This window comes from Phocoena phocoena, chromosome 2 (genome assembly GCF_963924675.1).
Source record: "Phocoena phocoena chromosome 2, mPhoPho1.1, whole genome shotgun sequence".
Lineage (NCBI taxonomy): Eukaryota > Metazoa > Chordata > Mammalia > Artiodactyla > Phocoenidae > Phocoena > Phocoena phocoena.
The window spans coordinates 103,561,805-103,577,677 of record NC_089220.1 but is presented as its reverse complement, the minus strand read 5'-3'; the positions used below and the strand labels follow the sequence as shown (position 1 = coordinate 103,577,677).

The following is a 15,873-nucleotide window of genomic DNA, read 5'->3' as shown; positions in this document are numbered from 1 at the left end:
GAGGAGTTGGGGTATTCTGACACCATGTTGGAAGAATACTCAGGAGTATGGTTTTTCATATTTAGATCGCTCATGGCTGCAGGAAAAGGTCAAAATTGAAAAGCTGCAACAGAAAATTCAGCTAGCTCTTCAACACGTCCTACAGAAGAATCACCGAGAAGATGGAATACTAACAAAGGTGAGAACCAAAGGTTTCCAACTGACAAGGCTGAATTATCCCTTGCCCAGATCACGCCAGCCACGTTTATAAGTCATGCCACCAGACCCCAAAAGTATCAATAAGCAATGGGAAGTATCCTCATTTCAAAAAATTATCTTGGGCCAAAATTCAGGTTAAATTCTATTTATTATCATTGGTTATAAAGTGTCCTGGAATAATAGAGCAATGATTGAGTTTTTTTTGAAGCATTAATTCATTCTGAAAAATCCTCCACCTATCCCATCAAAGATAGGCAGAAGGCAGAGTTAATGTTCTGCCGTGATATAAACTAGAGAATTTAGAATTTAAATCTTTGATTTTAGAAAGACGAAGTCATGAAGGACTAAAACAATAGAATTAATCTATTCTAATATTAGTTCTAGTTCCATTAAAGTCATTAGTAATCAACAGTAAATGACTTTTGTATTTTCTTCATCAATTTCTCATTACTACCGTGTATTCAAAGCATAGGGTTTCATTTTTGCTAATTACTGTCTTAATAAAAATATAATTAGGATGTCAATTTAAAATATGATAATATCCTTCAGTGATAGTGCTGGTAGTATGTATTTGGTCTTAGAAAAATCAGCCCTATTCTTTCTTGGATTATTTTATGTGTTCTATTGTTCCAGAAGATGATTTGAAAGGTTTGGATTTTTCTTCCTATCTGTTTTCTTTCTTTTCTCCTGATAGCTAGGTTAGGTCAGAAAGGGGAAGTTGGGGGGTTAAATGTGGTTTTGTTTTTGATTTTGCCCCTGTTAAATGAGACACTGAGGCAGGATTGGGAAAGAGTAGGAAAAAGAACTTTCCTCCATCTTCTTGCCCCAGTGCAAGGGTACCATTAGGGTCTTTGGTTTTAGAGAGCACCTAACACATGGCCAAGGTCGATGCTCTGGTGAAAATGTTTCTTAGGATTATTCTGGGTGGAGATAATAAATATTTTGTGCTGTACAGTGCTTTAGAGTTTAAAAAGCATTTTTGCAAGTCATGTTATTATACTCAACAGGTAAATAGTCAATGCTGAGACTTCCACCAGGCCTGCTGACTAGTTTTTTTTTTGTTTTCCAGTCAGGGCCTTTTGCTCAGACCCAGAATTGCTTTGTTCTAGGCAGAGCTCTTTCTCCAGAAGAAACTTGTTGTCACTGGAGTCGACTAGTACTCATTTTGCATAAAATATGTAGGTGATGCCATCATCTCTAGTTGCAGTGACCTCACCTACCGGTGGCTGTCCCCTTGCCCACTTCTCTATTACCACATGCCTGCCTTTTCCCCAGTGGTAGAGGGCGGGGTTCAGGATGGTAGAGCAAAAAGCATGTTTGAATAGGAGGAGGAGGTGAGACACTTGGGTTCTCTTGCTTATGAACATGTTTTGGGGTTATAAATTATTTGTCTTCAAAATCATATTTAGTGTATACCTGGTATTCTGTGATATGACTATATCATCATTTATTTTTACCCTTCCTCTATTACTAGACGTTTAAGTTGCTTCAGGTGTGTTTCACCGTTGTAAACAATGTTGAAGATGATCCAGATGCCCTGATTTTTGATTCTCACGTCTCTTCTCTCCTGACCCTATGTCCTTTCTTCCACTTACAGTTAATATGCAAGGTGTCTACATTAAGAGCCTTATGTGGACGACATACAGAAAAGCTAATGGCGTTTAAAGCAATATACCCAGACATTGTGCGACTTCATTTTCCTCCATTATACAAGGAATTGTTCACTTCAGAATTTGAGCCAGCAATGCAGATTGATGGGTAAATGTATCACCTAAGCACTTCTAGAATGTCTGAAGTCCAAACAATGAAAAACAAACAAACAAACAAATTAACCAAGACACTTTATATGGCCCTGCACAGACCTGGAGCGCCAACACACTGCACATCCTTTGGTGATCGGGGTCAGGCAAAGGAGGGGAAACAATGAAAACAAATAAAAGTTGAACTTGTTTTTCTCATGCATATGATTTCCATTATGCCTACAGATATGGACCCTTTTTCTGTCTCGACTTCTTGATCATTGACCTCTGTTTACAACAGAAGGCGGGTACTAAAGTCAGAGGATGTCCTTTTTTTGTAGCTCACTGCCCACAGACTTTCTACATCTGTCGGTAACAACAGAGAGTCCAGCACTAATCGGTGACTGGTGTGCATAGCGGAGGTTGCGGCATTACTTTGCACAACTTGCTCTTTGTCTCATGAAGGAAGTTTTTATTTTTTCACCGATTATTGCCAGTCAGCAGGATGGCACGAAAAGGGTCCATAGCACTAGCAACAATAGCATTATAATATATTACAGGGTAAATGGGCATGAAGACTATATATAGCTAAAAGAGATATTGTTTATATATTGTTTTAATTAATATAAAATGTAGTTACTGGTGTAGCTTTTCCTGTTGAATTGATAAGGCACTTTCATTTTGCACCTTTTTTCTTTAAATTAAATGCTAGCGTGTTCACTGTCGTGTCGCATGTGCACCAGAAACACAAGTTTAACTGAGAAGGCTTGGAAGGTACGTCGGGAGGTATTTATGCTGCTGTTTACACAATTACTTTTAAAAGACTGGCTGGTCATATCTAGAAATCACGCTGTTGGATTAATTTTTTTTTTTTTACACATGAATTTGGAATTAGAAACAGAACTCTCCCTAAATTGTACTTTGCTTTTGGGTCAGTTTAAGGATAGATGTGTTTATGCTTCATACAAAGTTGAGTGATTGATTGATTGGTGCTGTGGACTTACACCCTCGCGCACAGTATTTTTTAAAAGCTTTTGAAAATGCCACCTCATTGAGGCAGGGGAAGGGAGGCTCATTTTGCACAGCTGCGTAGTTATATAGACTCAGCCTCAACTTGGAGTTCTTAGGCTTTAAGAACAGATCAGTAGCCAGAATATTTATCAGAATCTAGCTTTTATTAGAAGAAAGACCCAAAGATTATATCTGGAGCAAATGCACACTCCCCATGTGAAAACATGAAGCATTTACTTTGTGAATGTTTATGTTCTTGGTATAATCTAGGAACCCTGAGAGTTTATCTCAGAGTGAATGGTTTCTAGACTAACTGCCTCTAGATGGTGTCATTCTAGAACACTGTTCTCCATATTTCATAGTCAATGGATAGGAGGGCAAAGGAGGCGTGCAATGTTGAACCAGTTTCTCTTATTTAAGTATTAAATATTTTAAGCCTTTTAAGTGAAGTCGATGCAAGCTGCAAACATTTACTTTTGTATTTATCTTCACTAGAAAACTGTGGACTGTAATTTATTTTATTAAATCTTTAGAAGATTGTTTGGCTTTTGTGCTCAGGTGAGAAATATTGAGTTGTTTTTTTTAATAATTTTTTATTAATAATTCCCAGTGGGGGAAGGGAAAAGGAACAGTCTGTTAGACAAGTGTGCATATTTTAAAATAGGTGACCTTTGGGGTTGTAGGCATTTAGATGATGATTTTAGTCACACTCGGAATGGGATTCAGACTTCTGGTCTGCCATCGAAGACCATGTTTGTATAGAAAAGAGAACATTTCCCGTAGTGTAAAGGTGGGAATTTCCAAGCAGCCCGGTTACAGCGAAGAAAGCATCTCCCCTACCACCAGGGTCCCTCCCAAATCTTCTGCAGGAATTCGGCTCCTGCTGTCGTGCTGGGTCATCAAGCACGAGTTTCCCAGAGTCCTCCACTCTGTTTTTAACTCCACTGGCTTTCTGAATTGTTTCCTGAGGGACTTGGAAACGGGGAAGGAATTATTCACACCGAAGTGTGTATGAAGCCTAAATGACATCTAAAAAATTGTTTTTTCCAAAATATAGTAAGGGTTTCACCATAAACAGAAGACGAGAGTAATATTTAAATTTCTTACAAGCATATAAAACTTTATGGGACTTTATATAGAGAGGTAACTATCAGCATATAGTATTTATATTTGGGCAAGAAGGGTTAAATCAAATTTTTTATTTAAATAAGCATAGTTCCTTGAAAGATCAATAGTATTTATACTCTGAAAAGAATACCAAGCTTAGTTCGGTTATTTATTTATCCATTTTTTTTTTCCTGTTGTTTCTCCTTTGGGGGGAAATGGTGTGTTTTTATTTTGGTTTTGGTTTGTTTTTTCTTTTTTTTTGGTCATTCTGATTCACTAAATTTGGGGATGGTTTTATTAAAGTCTATTAACTTCTTTTTAACCAAAGCTTTCTGAATATGACCAGCCTCAGGTGCTAGCGCATTAAAGAGCAACTAAACCTAATTCCAGTGTCCATTTGTGAAATGATGAGAGCTAATTGAACTTCTCTGAGGGTGAGAGAGAACACAATGTTGAACTTAAATTCCTTTTCCCAGAAAGGATTTTGCATGTACCTAATGCAAAAAAAAAAAAAAAAAAAAAAGATGCTCTAATCTCAGTAATAGTCACACCATGGTGACATTGCTTTTAGAGTAAACCAAGATACATTGACATGATGCTGCTACTAGGTCTTTGTGAAAGAAATACAGGGTGTGAGACTTGACTAAGTACATCGACAATGTAGGAACAGAGTAGAGAGTAATAGAGGCGTGCTAGGTGAAATGAGGGAACAACTGTTATTCGGATCGAAGTTGGGATCTGAAGTTAAACAATAATCTCTTGAAAAAAATATGAGGTACAAAGAAGGATGTGAAAAACTTTGTATTTTTATTTTCTTCCTTATTATAGAAACACCTGTGTGATGACACAAAATACTCGGTGATATAGAACAATTATTATTAATCGTTCTTATAATTAAAATTTCCTAATCTTAAATGTCCAATAGTCTTTTAAAGATTGGAATCACATCATTGTTATCCCGGCTGCTGTAATGCCTTTTATACAATATTTTAACATAGGGTAAATAAGGCTTTTGCACAGAGCCTGAATACCTTCGGTTACAGTGGTGTCCAAATGATTGCATCATATTGTGAAGAAACTGGCCGTGGTCACAATGAAATCAAAAGTGCAGGTGAAAGTGCTTTTGGGGGCAGTTTGCAAATTGCAGTTAAAGCTATGGATTTTTTTTTTTTTTTTTTAAGTGTTCATCCCAATTTGCTTTAAAGGTGTGGTTTTTTTTTTAAGTCTTCAGCATCCTAATTCACCCTTTCTAACTTAAAGAAAACATGACTTAAGACACTGCTTCTAAGTTTGGTTGTTCTTTATAGTGTGGATATTCAGATCTCTGTGAGTGTATGGGGGTGGGCTGAGGGTCAGATGAGGAGGGAGCGTGTGTGTGTGTGTGTGTGTGTGTGTGTATGTGTGTTTATGTCTGTGTGTATGGTTTTCGTGTGTATGATGTGTGTGTGTGTCGAACCGCTTCTAGGCTACTAAGTGTCAATGGAAAAGAAAATGTATTCAAAATACTTAAATCAAAACTAGAAGATGGAAAAAAAAGATTTATTCTATACAAAGCCTTGTCTGGACCACTTTAGAGAGACTTCTATTTTTTTAACCCTTCTATAAATATTTGATGGCACTTGAAATATTCCTGCAATAAAATGTGATTTGTGTAAAGAAAAAAAAAAAGATTTTGTAATGTGAAACAAAGAAAGAAAGTAATGTAATTTTCTAAAAAAAAAAATACAAACAAACAAACTTTGTATTATTTTCTTGATGGAATTTGTCTATCTGTCTTTGGAAAACTTTTTATTTCATTGAATGTGCCATAGTAGAAATACGTGTTTTTAGTTTTAGACTTAAGGAATAGCTGTTTGTGTTCCGACATTCCAAAATGCAAAACAACCTAGTAGAATCTTTAATGAAAAGGTTTAAGTAGGATGTAAGCTTCTCTCATTGTTGCTTTTTTGCACATGTTCTTCATTCCTCTCTAGTGCAATATGTACATAGAGCACTTGCGGGTGTACCTTGATCCCTCAGGGAAAAATACATATTTGTACAGTTTTTTTTGGTTTTGTTTCTTGTTTTGTTTTTTGTGGGTTTTTTGCCTTTTGGTTTTGGCTAAGGAATGTCGACTGAATCACTTGTTATTGTTGAGGGGCAGCCAGATAATAATCCTAAAGCCACTGTTTCAAACATTGATTGTTTAAATCATGTGTCCTTCCAGTGCTATTATTTGAAGATAATAATAATAAAAAGTTATTTTCTGACAGTTCTTTGTGCTGATTGGTGAAAGAAAAGGGTAAATAAGCACCTTACAATTGACTTACTGTGAATGACAATCCATCTTGATATCAACAATAGAAGCCCTATCACTTTGGAGTTGGGGTTAAGAGTCAGAAACAATGTGCTCAGGGATCTTCTAAAACTCTTAAAACAGGGTGGCCAGTACTACTGGGACAAAATTGTGTTTTGTATTGTTAATAATAATGATAACACTATCCCTCCAAGGCACAAGTGAACTGTGTAGAACTGCGCGTGTGTATAAACTTCACTGTTGTTCATTTTGTTTTGTTCAGAATGTATGCGTTCTTCAGTCTTGTATGCTTAAAAACATTGAATAACTTCCAGAGCAGTACAAAGTGATGCCAGTATGTTCAAAAGATAAATTAATAGGTCATATATCAACAAAGAGCACCACTCAGAGTATAGTCCTGCCTACTCCACTTACCATTTCTCTAATAATTAAAATATTCTTGATAAATATATTTATAGCATTATATGTTAAAAACTATTATTCCAAATCCTATATAGCATGGATAAAAATTTTGTAAAGCAGTAATGAGAGCCCTACCTATCAGTGCAGTGAGAGAGGTAAAAGATGAAACGTTGTGGGTTTTTTTCCCCAAATACCAGCAAATAACTCCCATTTTCATCATGTCCTCCTCTAGAAATAAACCAGAAAAATCTCTTTATGTAACACGATTCTTCTACTTACCGCATTTGTAATCTGTACGAGAGCTAATGTTTAAAGACAAACAAAACCCACCAGTGTAACAGCAATGTGAGCCAGCTTTTAGTGTTACATTTTACATTTTTGAAACATTTTGAAAGTAATATTTCGATATATTACTTTCCATAAGGTCAATGAACATCACTGTAATTGTTGGCTTTGGTTCTTGCAAACCTAAATATACTTTCAGAAGAAGCTTTACATGTTTTCTTACCACCATGGAAAAGCAAAATTTAGGATAACTTTCCATGTGTTTAGATTAAAAAGAAACCATCACTTTGTTTTGATGATAAAGACTATGGGAAATGGCAGATCTCTCTCGATCTCTCTTTCTCTCTCTCTCTCTCTCTCTCTCTCTCTCTCTTTCTCTTTCTCTCTGTCTCTATCTATCTGTATATACACACACAGACGTTATTGACGTTCGTATTATAACAGTTGGTTGCCACTTCTTACAAAGATATGACACAGCAGAACCCCATAAAAACAACTTTATACTGTGGATCTAATTATATGCCTATAAATGCAATTGCAACAGTAAATCTTCATCTATTACTAAAAGTCTGTGATATGGGTCTTAATTGTATTCCCAAAACAGTAGTATTGTTAAAGAGGTTCCACCAGATTGGACAAAAGAGACTTTCCTATTATTGTTTATTCTTAAGAAAAGAGCAGGCTGGCAAGCAATTTCTTTACAAAGCAGTTGGTTTCTCTTTTGGGTCTGTTTGCTCGTTTGTGTAATTGTGATCATTTTTGTCAGCCTCTCAGTACAACTTTTAAAATAATCCAGAAGCCTGGCTTCATACCAAGGAGACATCGTAGATGTGGGGGGGGGTGGAATCTCCATGTTTAACCAGACCTTCAGAACTTAGAGCAATAAATACATTCAGTCATTTATTTATTTATAAATGAATGACAGAATATTCAGTCCAAATAGAAACAGTGTTTTTTCAGCAATGCAACATAACATGGAGTCTTATGTTAAGAAGGTGGATATGAGAATATTAAGTAGATGCCTAGAAAATCCACGTTTGCTGTTGACATTTAGTGTGTTTGCCACATTAGTAATATCACACTTCTTTTTCCCTTCTAAGAACTGATGAAAGATCTCTTGCTGTTAGCTTTGACATGCTGCACGTGCCATTGTGTTGTTCTCTAAGAGCAACTAACTTCTTTGCAGTATTCGTGTGTGATTCCGTTCTCCCTCGTTATTACTTTAATGTGGATGAATACTATCTCTAGGAACTTGGTTATCATTGAACAGATTGCATATGTAAACGCAGATAATTCTTGAGCAATATAGTGAATCTGATTTCACACACACACACACACACACACACACACACACACACAAAATCCGTATGTACTGTACACATCTTCCTGAATCCAAAACTCTCTCCTTATCCACAATGGTTTGAAATCTCATATAAAACAGTGGTAAATTTTTAAACATTAGGACATTAGCTGGCTGCTTCTTTAAATGTACCTGTATTGTCTGCCTGCTCCTTTTGTGGAGATGTGTTTTTGTATTGGATGTTTGGGCCAATGGGAGGCTTCAAGCTACAACATATTTTCCCAGTTTAAATATATTTAACATACGACAAACCCCAGACAAGGCTTTTAATATGTATAAAGAACTGCAGTGTTAGGTGGTTTATTTGCAAACCGTTTTCAATGTTGTCCATTTTTATGGCACCTTTAACAATATTCTTGTTTCCAAAGTACAAAAAAAAAAAAAATAGGTTAAATAATCTAGCCATAACTGAATGTCAAGCAATAAAACAAATGACTTCTGTGCATAGACTTAAAAAAATACCAATTTTAGACATCTGCATGTAAATGCAACCTCTTGTTTACTGCTTTCTTCAACTTGAGCAATTGATTCCTTATTTACTATTAACTTAAGAACTTGTAATGGCCTGTAAACATTTTCTCTCTTACTCTTCTTTCAAATTTACCTTCGTCCCTGCTTTTGAGTCATAATATTTAATGTTGTTCTGCACATCTCTATACAGTTAACTTTTTGGCTTTCATTCTGTATAGATAAGACAATGTTATATTATAAACAGCCTACTCAGTGCAAATATTTATCTGTTTATCAAATCCACAATATGCTGTATGATACTGGTTTTACTATATAATCTATTTTAGACATAGCTGTTTAGAACTAGAGTGTGCTATTTTTGTGTTTTTCTGATGTGTGGTGCTAGATAAGTTACTTTTGTGAACAAACAAACAAAAAAACCCCCTTTTATTCCTAGACAATACCACCTTTGGGTCTTGTTAATTTCACTGAGTATAACTATATATTTGTATATATATATATATACATATATATATATATATATATGTATATATATATATATATATATCTACCTGTGCCCAACTGGCAGCTGTATCAGAGTGCTGGATTTGGGACATGCTTTTCTCTTTAAATACATAATATCATTATATAAATTATTCTAGAGTGTATTTAATTAGGATAAAATTACTTCCTTAGTATGGATATTTGACATCTATAGGGTGAATTTGTTCATAAATATGGATATATAAAAACGTATTAGCATTTACTTTATGTTTGCTACTTGGCTTTATACCATATCTCCTAAGCTGAAAAATAATTTGCCAGGCCTTCAAGGTCCTAAAGAAACACTCTAGTTTAATGGAGTAATATTTTTTTTTTCTTACTAAGGCACCTTATTATTGGCACCTGGCAGAGTTATGTATTAGCTCCTATTATAGATAATAGGCACTTATATAAAGTATCCTTGGTGGCTTGATGGCAGAATAAACCTTTCCCCTCCTACCTGAGCCATGAGAAGTATATAGACGTCCGCTATCATGGCAGAACATTGGCCATAAAGCAACTTTGACAAGGGGTGTTCCGTGTTAACATGACCTCAACCAGTTCCATGAACTGAGTGAAGGACGTTCATTTTAAAAGTCATTTAGTAATGAGCTTAGTTAAACTCTTTCACCTGTTCTTCCAAGACCTATCGGCATTGTTAAAAAATCAAAGTATATCAAATATCTAACTAAGGATGTAGTTAACCTTATTAAATATTGATTAGAATTGTTCTGTAATATTACTGAATTTGTAAGATCTTTAGCAAAGATTTTTGAGCAATTTATAAATATAGAGCAAATGTTTCTGTTTATTGCACTTTTTGTAATTGAAGGTGATAAATCCTCAAGCCATGGTTATTGGCTTCCATGCACTGAATATTTACCCACAATTCTAGACATTTTCCATTTTTATGGAAGAGTTGCTGTTACCTTAATTATAAATGCAATCATGTGGTTAATGAGAGCTAATGCTAATAGTTAACCTTTTAAAGTGAATTGGCTACAGTTTAGGGAGAAATCTCTTTTAGTACAAATCACGTCATTCCTTATTGCTTTGCTTAGAAAGGAATTGAAACCTTTTTTTTTTTAAGCACCATTTCGTATCCTAAGCTTCCTGAGGATAGAGATTGTATCTCTTTGTGTCTGCCCAATGGCCAGAACATGTCAGCATTTGATCATTGTTAAATGACAAAAAGTATGCCCCAATTCAGACTTTTTTCCTGGGTTGTTTTGGAAAATTTATAAAATATGCCAAGCCTTATGGTTAAAACTTTCTTCTACAACTAAGTATTAAAGCCACATTTTAAAAGACCACATGAAATGCTGATTCTAATTGTGTGTAGGTCTTGAGGATTAAGCACACAAATTTCACAAAACTCTGTGAGTAACAAACTCAGCCTTCTGTAAATATACATGCAAGTTTGGAAACAGTAATACTGTACCTATAAATATATGCTGTCTGTTTTGTGTACAGTATGTAAAAACTCTTTTTCTGCCACACTAAAAATGCAAGCCATTTATGGGAATCCTAAAGATAGTATTGTACTAAAACTCTGCTAATGATCTTTATTAGAGGTCATCCAACTTTTCACTTACATTGGGTTTTCTTTTCAATTCACTCTTACAGTAGTCTGCTTATTTCCAGCTGTTTGTTATTTTATTGAGTCCTGAATTTAAAAAAAATATTTTGATTCATTTTGTACATACAAGCTGTAAAAAAAGAGAGATTTAATGTTGTCTTTTAAATACTCCGATTTTCATTCTAATATGAATGTTGTTATATTGTACTTAGAAACTGTACCTTTAATATTACATTACCTTGATTAAAAGTGCATTGAACACATCAATTTTAGATGTGCTTTATGTACTGTTATCCTATAATAAAATTTCAGCTTCTAATGGAACACTTGCCTTGTTTTTCTTCTTTTTTCTTGGTTCTTGAGTTGCATTGTACAGTTTTCTAGCTTACATCTTGTCTCCAGAGAATGGAGTAGTAGAACCTCGCTACTCAAAGTGTGGTCCACAGACCAGTAGCACTGGCATCACCCGCGACCTTGACCTTGTTAGAAATGCAAAATCCTAGGCACCACCCCAGACCTGCTAAATCAGAATGTGCATTTTCACAAGATCCCCAGGTGATTGGTTTACTTATTAAGGTTTGGGAAGCACTGGTCTATAGTGTAGTACTTTAAAAAATATAATTCATTTCTATTTTGCAGGGGACAAAACACATATACAAGGATCAAACTACCCTTTGATCAGAAAAGGGAAAGAAAGAAACTTCAACTTGTGAGTTAACGTCTATTGATTGATAGTAGCTGCCAGAAATGCAGAATTGAGGATTCTTAAAGGAGGGCCATGACTGATCAGTGATACCTGTCCTGAGTGCAGGAGGGGAGAAATCCTGAATGCACACCACACTTTGTCATTTTTGCTTTAGAAATCGTTAAAATAGAATGTCAGAATAATGCCAAAGACTTTTAAAAAATCTGGCTTTACTGGGCTGTCATTGTACCATCCCAGCCCCACCCCCTTCTCTTGAGTAGATCAGATAAGAGTAAACCATCAGGGTTAACATCAGCTAAATATCACACTATTTTAATGATGCAAAACCTCATCATAAATTATTTCCAAAGTAATCTCAAGGACATTCAAATTATAAAATATTCAGAAGTCAGAACAAAGGCCACTGAGTTGGGCTTTTCCTCCACCCTCATTCTATAATACCTAAGCGTCTCTTGCACTTTATAAAAGAAATATTGGAAACGATCCCAAAAGTCATTGCGTATAACAAATGTCATGAATCACATTGATGGATCCCCAGCTTTTCTGAAGGCAAGCCTATATTCCCAAGAGTGGCAGAAGCCTCTTGCTAGATTAACAGGCACTCTGTCCTTGCCCTGTACCACCAGTTGTGAGCTGGAGAAAAATCCCGTTTTTTGCTAATGTCATTTATCTATGATGTAAGGAGCTAGCAAACTAGTGTTTGTGTGTTTACTTTGATTCTGGATTTTTTTCTCTCCTTTGAAGGGGAAATATTGACTCTAGTAAGGTATAGTCATGTCTCAGTAATCCATTTGTTGTTTATCTGCTTGATAAACTTCTCAAACAGTATTTTTAATTCCAGAATGATTTCTTTGTGGGGGGAAGTTGCTTCAACTATGAATTGTTCTGTGCTTAGAGAACAAAAATTAATTTTAGCCTCACAATTAATTATGATAGTCACCTCCTAACAAGTCTCACATCCATCCTCTACCATTCTCTCTTTACCCCTCCCATAAAATGCACACTTTATTGTAAAGACAAATATAAATAATTATTTAGTTATCCTACTTGGAATTATTTCTGCTATCATTACCTTCTCTCTGTGGGATAGTTAGGTGCTACCTGTAAAAGACCAGCATTCATAAAGAGGGTGTGGAGAAAAGGAAACCCTCCTACAATGGTGAGCATGTAAATTGGTGCAGCCACTGTGGAAAACAGTATGGAGGTTTCTTAAAAAACTAAAAATAGAGTTGCCATGTGATTCAGCAGTCCCACTCCTGGGCATATATCTGGAGGAAACTCTAATTCAAAAAGATACATGCATCCCAACATTCATAGCAGCACTATTTACAATAGCCAAGACATGGAAGCAACCTAAATGTCCACTGACAGATGAATGGATAAAGAAGATGTGGTATATATCTAATGGAAAACTATTCAGCCATAAAAAAGAATTAAATAATGCCGTTTTCAGCAACATGGATGAACCTAGAGATTATCATATTAAGTGAAATAAGTCAGAGAAAGACAAATACCATATGATGTCACTTATATGTGGAATCTAAAATATGATACACATGAACTTACTTACAAAACGGAAACAGACTCACAGACATAGAAAACAAATTTATGGTTACCAAAGATGAAAGAGGGTGGGGGAGGGATAAATTAGGAGTTTGGGATTAGCAATTACAAACTACCGTATATAAAATACATAAACAATAAGATTCTACTGAATAGCACAGGGAACTATATTCAATATCTGTAATAAACCACAATGGAAAAGAATATGAAAAAGAATATATATATATTTTTATTTATAACTGAATCACTTTGCTTTACACCAGAAACTAACACAGCATTATAAATCAACTATACTTCTATTTAAAAAATTTTTAAAAGAAGACCAGCATTCAGATGAGCAGTTGTTTCTGGGTCTTTTTTTAGCCCAGGGACAATCTTATACAGAATACAACAAAATATACTATAGAAATTATCATCTTCTGAGTAGAAAAATTTGAATACGTTAGCCATTCTCTTCTGACACAGTATATCCCAAACACAGCATAGCCAGTATTTTTCTGGTTTGCAGGAGTAATAATAATTCCTCCCCACTTGAAATACCATTTATTGCTGAAAAGCCTGATTTGAACAAACTACTATTGGCAACAGTATTTCCCCCACTAGTTTCTGAATCAATTACTAGATTGAAATCTCTTTGCTAGAGGGCTATTTCTGGATTCTCACTTTGAAAGGGCCTTATGGATGATTGTAAATTCATGAAGTAATTCCCTGAGTGAAGTAGTTACCAGCCATAAACTCTCCAAGGCCAGGTTCACCCCAGATCAAGCAAAGGAAGCTCGTCAGCTGAGAGGTAGGAAAATAACTTGGTACTGATAAAAAAATAGATGATCTTGCACATTTCTCTGTCTTGATTTGGTCTAAAGAAATACACATCTAGAACAACTCTGATAACTTCACTTAGCCAGGTGCTTGCAGTTTTAAGAGTTATTTTTGAAATTGTGGTCCACTGAAACATAAACTCAAAATAAGTAACTACTGTTATCAATTCTTTCAAAAAGAGATTGGCTTCTCATTCAACTCCCGAGTTTGTTTATTTCTCAGTTTAGAAGAAATGGAAACCAAATCTTTTTTCTGCTTGAACATCCACAGAATAAAATGGAACAATCACTTTGGAAAACCGTTTGGCAGTGTCCTGAAGTGTTGAACACAAATTTACCATACAACCCAACAATTCTATTCCTAGGTATCTGCCCAAGGGAAATGAAAACACAAAGTTCACACAAAGACTTGTATGCAAATGTTCATACCAATATTACTCATAATAGCTATATATATATAAAGTGGAAACCATCTAACATCCATCAAGTGTTGAAGGGATAAAATAATTGGGGCATATACATAAATGTCATTCTACTATTCAGCAACAAAACAACTGCTAATGCTTGCTACTACGTGGATGATCCTCAAAAATGGATAATCTACTAGGAGAAAGAATCTGGATGCAAAAGACTATATCTTGTATGATTTCATTCACATGAAATGTCCAGAAAAGGCAAGTCTGTAGAAGCACAAGCAGTTTAGTGTTTGTCCTGGGGCTGGGGATGGGAAGAGAGATTAACTACGAAGGAGCACACAGGAGTTTTCAAGGCAGTGGAAATGTTCTAAAACTTGGTAGTGTTGATGGTTGCACAACTGTACATGTACTAGAAATTAGTGAATGATAACTGAGTGAATTTTATGGCACATAGATTACACCTCACTAAAGCTGTTTTACAGACACACACACACGCACGCACACACACACACACACACACACACAGTGGTTTCCCTATCACCCAGAGAATAAAGTCCAAAGTTCCAAATTCTCTAGCATGGCATGAAGACCCTCTCAGGCCCCTCCTCCCCTGTCCGGTCCAATGGCCTCCACTTCCCCCACAAGGCAATACAGTAGCTGTTCCCCTCCCTGCAACACGCAGCACTGTCTCACACTTTTGGGCTCTTCACACCCCCAAAACCACAGCCCCTTCTCAACCCAGTGAACTCCTACTCATCCTTCAAGACCCAATGTAAATTAATTTTTTTCTCTGAAGTAGTCTATAAATTGTCAGAATGAGTTCCTTCCTCATTGTGTTCCCATAGAATCTATAATTGTGTGTGTGTGTGTGTGTGTGTGTGTGTGTGTGGTCGACTGAAATAGAAACAACATGAGAGCTGTGAGTTTCAATTTTATTTAGGGACTTACTGAGGAGTATAGCCCAGGACACAGCCTCTCAGATAGCTCTGAGAAACTGCTCCAAAGACGTAAGGGGAGAGGTCAGTATATACGTGATTCTGTCAAAGTGGGGTATGTGCAATCAAGCACATGTCTCGGTAGAAGGTTGCTGCCAGTCACAAGGAACAGACAGCTTAGGGAATGGTTTTAGGGATTTTCTAAGTATGGGAAGATGCAAGAATCCAGGTTCATAAAAAAATTCTCCTGAAAATATCTAACTCTCTAAAGGCTTGCTCTGCCAGTTTTCCCAGAGCACAGAGTGTCTCATTCCTGATCTCTGCCCTGAACTCCTTTCAGGGTGTGTTAAAGGTCAACGGCTACAGTGGCTAATTACCTAATCCTTGTAGAGCCAGATGGAGAGCGACATTCTTTAGTTGGCAACGTATTATCATTTCCTGTTTATACTGTATTATAATCATTTG

General features: G+C 35.8%; 1 protein-coding gene across 2 annotated transcripts in view; it reads left to right on the top strand.

Annotated features, from left to right (window-relative positions):
• Positions 1-2,160, top strand: part of RORA (RAR related orphan receptor A) — a 721,989-nt gene extending 719,829 nt beyond the window's left edge. For both annotated transcript variants that reach the window (XM_065872372.1, XM_065872373.1), the window contains 2 exons: positions 66-178; positions 1,796-2,160. In XM_065872372.1, the coding sequence (XP_065728444.1) occupies positions 66-178; positions 1,796-1,960 (278 nt within the window). In that variant the 3' untranslated portion in view covers positions 1,961-2,160. The remainder of the gene's footprint in view (positions 1-65; positions 179-1,795) is intronic.
• Positions 2,161-15,873: the final 13,713 nt, after the last annotated feature.